Here is a 7,248-nt window from a genome sequence, read left to right as displayed (position 1 = left end):
CAGTTCAGAACTCTTTAATACAAGCTTATATTGTTTGTGTTTCTGATTCTCTGTTCTCCCAGCATCTGGGGACATTTACCCTCATATGTGTGTGAGCATGTGTATGAAGATATATACAAAATCACACAGTTAAATATTTAAGCATACAAGGTATTATATATTTATATAATATAGAACTTTAGGGTATAGGAATCAACAATGGCAAAATATTTCTGATGAATCTGACATAACTTTTTGGAGTGAAACATGACCTGTTTTTGAAAGACCAGAGGAAGTTGTTGTTTATTAAAAGCAAGAGAAAAACCTGTATAAAGAAATTCTGTGAAAATGATTTAAAAAAAACCTCATGAACCAAAAAAAGGACAACTGTTAAAAACTGTATTGAAAAAAAATAAATTAGATGAACAATTGTGTAAATATAAATTAAAAAAGATGACAATCTTAATAAATAAGCTTTACTATTTACATCTTTATATATTGCTTGGAGACTTAAATTAGATCCGTTAAAAACAAACGAACGCAAAATAAAACCCAAAATCGGAGCAGCAAACGTACAGGCGTGAGGTACAGAATTAAGGGTTGAACTGTATTTTGCTTGTTTCTTTTTTTTTTTCTTTTCTCTTTTATACAGTAGACCAGTAGAATTCTTGTGAAAATAGATCCTCAGCACTTCATTGGAGTATTGGTTGACGTGGCTTCCAAAAGGTGCCAAGAAAGATTCCATAATAATAATAATATAACCATAATAATCATAATAATTATAACAATAATAAAAAGATACAATATGATACATAAATATGGAAGAGCAGTTGGTAATATGAATACATTTTTCTCTAGACGAGATCACAGTTTTATTTGTAAATATTACACTGATATATATATATAATATTACACATATAATATTATATATATATCATACATATATTTATATATATTTATATATATAGTACGGCTCAATCCTGCTCCCAGTGAAGTCAACAACAACAACAAAAACCCCTGTTGACTTGATGGGAGCAAAATTCAGCCTCTCTTCTGCAGACAGGTAAGTAATTACAGAGGCCGTACAATGCAAACTCCGCAACGGTTCCAATTCCCTCTTTAATTGCTGGTGAAATGTTTCGTTAAAGCCCTGGTTCTTTGCACTCAGAAGATGGAAACTGGTGGCTGAATTGCGGCCTCACCGAACGAATGAAAAACCAAAAGACCAAACGGGAATGGGAACCAAAGACAACTTGGACTCATCAGCTCCGCATCTCGACCTAACAGGACGACCACCACCACCAAGCAGCACCAAGCCTCCTCGCCCATCCGACACCTGGAGCCAACCCAAGCTCTCGTTCCTGGCCTCAGAGGAAGCAACTATTATTCTTAATGAATCTTGGATGTGTATATCAGGCGAAAAGGGGAAAATTCTGTTTGCCAAACTAAGACAGAAGCGAAATGTTAAGCCCCACTTTGCTCCTGCTAAACCAACCGGGGTTTTCAAACACCGGTTCCCCAGGGGCAGGAGCAGCCCAACACCAAGCCCCTACTGCCCAAACTGACCATATCTCCAAGGAAACACATCTTGGACCTGGTCCTGCTGATGTCTTGGTCATGCTCCCACTGAACTCAGTGCCCAAGGTCCTCCAGAAGGAAAGGGGACCGTCCCCAGGCTCCAGCGCACACAGCACATGAGGGCAGGTGGAGGCACGGTGGAGACGGCTTTCCCCAGAGGACGGGACGAGGTGGAAGAAACACAAAGCAAATTGGCTCCGTTGCAGCACTGAAACCAAACGGGGCCCACGACCATGCAGATGTCAAGAGCGTATCTAAGCCGGGCATAGGGTCCTCTCCCAGCTCTATGAACACGCCCAGTAACTCGCACTGGGGTATCCAGGGATTGGAGAGGGGAGGGCAAGATGCTGCCAAAAGGTTGGGAACTTCCAGGGCACCCAAAAGAGTTCAAAGGACACACGGCCAGCTCTGAAACCCCTCTGAGCATCCCCGCCTCAGCTGACTTAACCCCATCCCCTCCTGTCTTCTAGCTTGGCCTCGAATGGAAACGACGGGCTGGAGCGCGGGAAGGGGCCCCGTGTCCCGCTCTCGGGAATCCCCTGTCTGCTCACGTAGCAGCTTTCTCCTTCCCCCACCCACTCCCAGTCTCTCGCAGCTCTTCGGGATTCAGACTGTGCAGTGCTTCCGAGTGCAGTAATTAGAGCACAGTGAAATACTGGTTAAATGCGTATGTACAGTTGGATAACGTAAAAATAAGCACAAATACACACTTAAAAAAATAATCTGGAAAAAAAAAATCATAAACTCCGCCCCCCTCCCCCCACAAACAACAATATACCGGGGAAAAAAACACCTTAGCCTCAGTTCTTGGACTTCTCACAAAGCACGAGGAAAACAAACCCAGACAATGTTATAAAACCTCACGGTACTTCTAGTGACACCTACACGTAAGTATCTAGCTCTCTACTCAGCTGGCAGAATCAGTGTTTTCCCTTCAAACACAAAAATAGGCTTTGCTCTTCTTGGATTTGGATTATGCGGGTTTTCTTTTCTCCTTTTTTGTGGTGTTTTTGTCTTTTTTTTTTCCTTTTCTTCCTCTCTGTAAAGCCTCACTTGTTATTTTCTTCCCCCACTTGAATCAGTTGCAGCAAGAAACTTTTGTTGGCTATCGGGTTTTCTTTTTTTCTCTTTTTTTTTTTCCTTTTTTTTTTTTTTTTTTGTTAAACACAGGTAAAACCTAGAACAAACCGACAGTTACAACCAAGTGAAATCGGAACCGGAAGGGAGGTAGCTGGAACCCGACTCCAAGAGTCCTCTGGTGCCATCCTCCTTTCTCAGCCTGGGGGGACAGCAGAAGATGCAAGAAAAGCAGGAGGACACCAGCTCAGCCCATCTGTGGGAGGGTGGGGAGGGAGAGGGGTAGCAGCTGAGAGGAGTTTCCCCACCCCACCACGCACCATTCACCGCTTTCTGCTCCAGCCTTCCCTCCCGCTGGCCCTGGACACCACCCATAGCCTGGCCGGTGGCCCCAGGTAGGGTGTAGCCTGGGCTCTCTATCTGCGACAGAGAAGATCTTGGCACTAAGGTGACCTCAACTTTATGAGCAGCTGAATTTCATCAAGCATGGGCACCTTCTCCTGTTCCCCCAAGCCTCTTGTTTGATGTTGTCCTACACCGCCGGCTTGGTGGATGGAGGTGGTGGGTAACATCCCTCACCTCCCACCCCATGGCCAGCATGGTCCTGGAGGGTCTTTCTGAGGCCCTTACAGTGGTAGATGCTGCAAGGCCGTCCAGCTGGCCTTGCCCCAGCACAGGGGACAGGAGCTGGGTAGGTGTCTGCACCCCACGGTTCCCCTCGCTGCACTCCCTGGGAGCTCGGTACAGCACCTGAAACGCAGAGGGCAAAGCTTTGCCCCAATGCAATCTTTTCCCAATGGAAAAAAAAATGCCACTGGATTTAACATGACTCAGAGCGGAACTTCTTCCGCTTCTGGTTCTGTCAGCCCCGTTGGAGAAGATGGACAATGCCAACACAGCCTTGGAAAAAAAATCAAATAGCAGCATGGAAAGCCTGCCCAGGGGAAAGGGAGTTGGGTTGCCCTCAGACTACAGGAGTGAAGCTGAGGTGTGAGGCTGTGCTGGCAAGAGGCTGTGGTCTCCTGTGAGCTGAGGACTCCAACTCAGCGAGCAGAAGCTGGCCCTGGCCGGACAGCGGAGCTCAGCGGGCCCTGAGCTCCTGGGAGCCCACAGCAGCAAGTGGCAATAATGCTTATACAGACCTGTCCTTCCTCAGCAATGTCCTAGTGGGAAAAGCAGATGGAAAACATCCTCCATGCTGAGCTGTGTAAGTGAGAAAGGGACTTTGCAAACGGAGCTGCCATCAGGATGCATACAGGCCCTGAAATGGGGCTCCCTGCCAGGGAGAAACCCAGCTGGGGTGGAGGGGGGGATCATGCCAAGATGCCTCGGGCATTGAGGACATGATGTGTTGGCAGCCTGAAAGGCTTTTGAGGTTGTAAGCGCTTCTGATGGGTTGGATAGCACGTGAACAAACTGCCAACACAAAGGGGGAGGACAAAGGGACCTGAAGGAAGCAACCTTTTCACAATTATTTTCTTCCATTGTTAATCAGGTGGCAAGGGGTAAAAGTGGAAGTTTTGCCCAGACCCAGTTTTTGCCAATGTTCTTTACACTGGAGGAAGTTCAGTCTAACTCCACGAAAGGAACCCTTATCCTACTGCACCTCCCTTTCCTGTACCCCGCTGCACAGCTCCCACGGCCAGGCCTTCTCCAGGAATAACTAGGAGCTTCACAACAGAGCTCCTCACCTCCTTCTGACAATCACCTCTCCAAGCCTCTAAATTTTAGTTCTTGATATTCATCTCTGCTTTATTCACCAGAAACAACCCCAACAGCAGGTGACAAGAGCCTGGCTCCTCACACCTACAGCTCTGTCAGTTTTCCTTTTCTAGTTCTCCAACCCATTTTTACATCCATCTCCACGAGCTAAATGACCCCCTCTCCTTACCCTTCTGCCTTGCTCCAGTGCCTAAATGGTCAGTCAAGCAGGAGTAGAAAAAATCTTTCCAACCTGTCTTTACCCTGTAGATTGTACAAGTCAGGAGAGTCCCAAGGAACAGACAGAATTAACACTTGGAAGGATCCTCTTTTGGATGTGTGTTCTTCCTAACAGGAGCCTGAAGCAGCAGGACGCAAGCCCAAGCCGCACTGGGATTTACATGGGATGGGTTGTAGCAGCTGCACTAGATGCACCAGGCACCTCAGTGACTCAGCGTGATGAACCCGAAGATGAAATGAGTCCCCAAGGGTCTGGCACAACACGTGCCCCCCTGGGCTGAAACAGGAGGCTGGAAGTATACAGCAGGGAAGTATGAGGTCTGCTGCAGCTAATGCCCTTCCTTCTGGAAGATTACAAGCAACTAAGCTCCTGGTCTATCAAAGGTGTCCAACCCACTGGCCTAGCAGCTTAATACTGACAAATATGGCCAAAATTCTAATACTGTCTCCTGCCGTCCTTTTGCCATAGCATGTGCTTCCTCCTCCTCTTCCCTCCTCCTGAGAAAACAGGAGCATGAAGCAGTTCTTAGATATATACCACTATAAGAGGGGTGGTGGAGGAGGTCTAGAGAACCACTTGGCTGGGTGGAGACCAGAAAGCAGATCCCTTTGGCTGGCTGGTGTCCTGTTTTCTTGCCCCAATGCTGAGGAAGAGACCAGAGGGTTGGAAAGGCAGGTTGTAGGTAAGCTTTAAGGCAGACTGTTTGGTTGCATGGGGTTGTTTTCACCCTGTCCTGACACAGTAAGGAAACGAGTTGTATGGGACATAGCAGCAGGAGTAGCAGCAGCAGACATGCTCAAATGACAAGTGCGGGGGCGAGTTACCCTCTCTGCTCCTCAGAAGCAATCATCCACGTTCCTCGATGCCAGTCGTTAGACTCCCCACTCCCCATCTCCACCACGGGACCACCTGCCCACCTCCACACAGACACACCCCAGCAGCTTCCAGGCAGGCTACAAGGGGTCTTTTTGCTGGCATTTTGTGGGCAGGGGGAGAAGGAGGAGCTGTACAGAAAGGCCACTGCAGTCTGCTGAGCTCCCTGGCTGCAAGTAGCGTTCCTGTGAGAAGCAGATGCATCCCACGTCTCGAGCTGGCTGGGCGTCTGGCAAGTCACTTGCCAAGAGGCACAGCCCTGTGGAGATCCCACCCCAATCTCAGTGCCCCGAGCATGCGATACCTTGGCATTCAGCATCAGAAAAGGCTCACCCTGGAGTCCTCCAAGAGCACAGCCTCTTCCATGAATGGTCTGAGTTGTGAGTGCTGGAGAGGGGAAAGTGTTTATGCATTGATCATAATCTCTCACTCTTTCTCTCTTTCTCTACTTATTTCTATAAATATGTGTACATAAATAGCTTGTTTCTCGCTTTGAATCTAGATATGAACTGTTCAAATTAGGTGGGCATAACATGCTGTTTTGATACATGAAAGTCTTCTCGACTTGACTCTTGGTTGTTTGTTTCTTGTCATCGCTATTTAAGATATAGTTAATACATAAACCCCTACTTTGAGTTCTCCTTGGACAAAAATTAAAGGCAGACTGGTTGAAATCTAAGGGTCCCTGGTGCAGAAATGCCATCCAGTTGAGCAGCTAAATGTTAAAAACAAACGATACCGAAAGGGATGTGGTGTCTCTCCTAGCCTGCCTTGAGCAGTGTGGTCCTCCAATCCACGTTGCTTGGCATTACCCAAGACTGAAGCCACGGAGGTCTTTCTGATTGTGCTCTTGGGCGTTGGGGTCCCGGCAAGCACACTCTCCTTGTAGGTCACAGGACATAGGGAAAGGAGTAACCTGGGGAAGGAAACCAAAGATACAAAGACATGAAGGAGTGTACACACCTACAGCACCCCAGAGAACAAACGAGACCTCTGGAGGGATATCTTCAGAGATCAGCTGCAGCCTTTAGCTGTGTTATTTTTTTACAGCGATTTATTTTAGTGCTGAGCTGGTGGTGCAGTGAGGCCGTACATGAGCTACCTGTCCATAAGAGAGGCTGTGAAAAGTGTAAAGAAGAACCTGTTCAACGCATGCAGTTACTAGTCAGCAGATACTCTCTTAACTGTTCACATTAGGCACGCAAACACAGCTGGCTGGGCAGACGTGTACTTCTCAGGCAGCTCTGGGGCTTTTTGGGGTACTTACCACGATGCTTGGAGCACATCACACTGCCAACCTCTTCTGAAAAGCTATCCTTACCCCAAAGGCTACAAACACTGAATGACAGCGAAGCGACAAACCCCTCATCTCACATGACCAACTCAAATGATCACCAAACATGACTGGGTCCAGAAGCTCCCAACTCCAGTCTTCCCGTAGCACTCCTACCCACCTCCAGCTTGAGGCTTTGGTGAACCACACTGCTGGGCCATAATCTCCCCTCTGTAGGGTACCGCTCTGCGGTAGGGCCCTAAGGCTTGGGTGCTGCTGCCGCACGTAAGTCCATTTGTGCACTTAATGATGAATGCTCTTGGTTTCCATTCCCCAGGAACAGAACCAAATGCTACGCAGCAGATCAGTGAAGCTGCAGTCCAGCAGAGACTTCTCTAAATACCTGTTGTGTTCAAGGTCAAGAGATGCAGCTAACGGGCACTGAGGAACAGCAAAGGAATGCAAATAAGAGCCTGCTATGTGCATGATCACTCATCTGTCCACGATCTCTCTGGAGAAGCGTGGG

The 7,248-nt window shown here is 47.7% G+C and overlaps 1 protein-coding gene across 1 annotated transcript in view; it reads right to left on the bottom strand.

The window, feature by feature from the left end:
- PAPPA (pappalysin 1) overlaps positions 1–7,248 on the bottom strand; it is a 183,148-nt gene continuing 175,900 nt past the window's right edge. The window contains exon 22 of the mRNA XM_075439777.1: positions 1–6,365. Within this exon, the coding sequence (XP_075295892.1) occupies positions 6,258–6,365 (108 nt within the window). The 3' untranslated portion in view covers positions 1–6,257. The remainder of the gene's footprint in view (positions 6,366–7,248) is intronic.

The sequence above is a fragment of the Opisthocomus hoazin genome, chromosome 19, assembly GCF_030867145.1.
Source record: "Opisthocomus hoazin isolate bOpiHoa1 chromosome 19, bOpiHoa1.hap1, whole genome shotgun sequence".
In the NCBI taxonomy this organism is placed as follows: Eukaryota; Metazoa; Chordata; class Aves; order Opisthocomiformes; family Opisthocomidae; genus Opisthocomus; species Opisthocomus hoazin.
The sequence above is the reverse complement of the archived record's forward strand: the minus strand, read 5'-3'. Positions and strand labels throughout refer to the sequence as shown.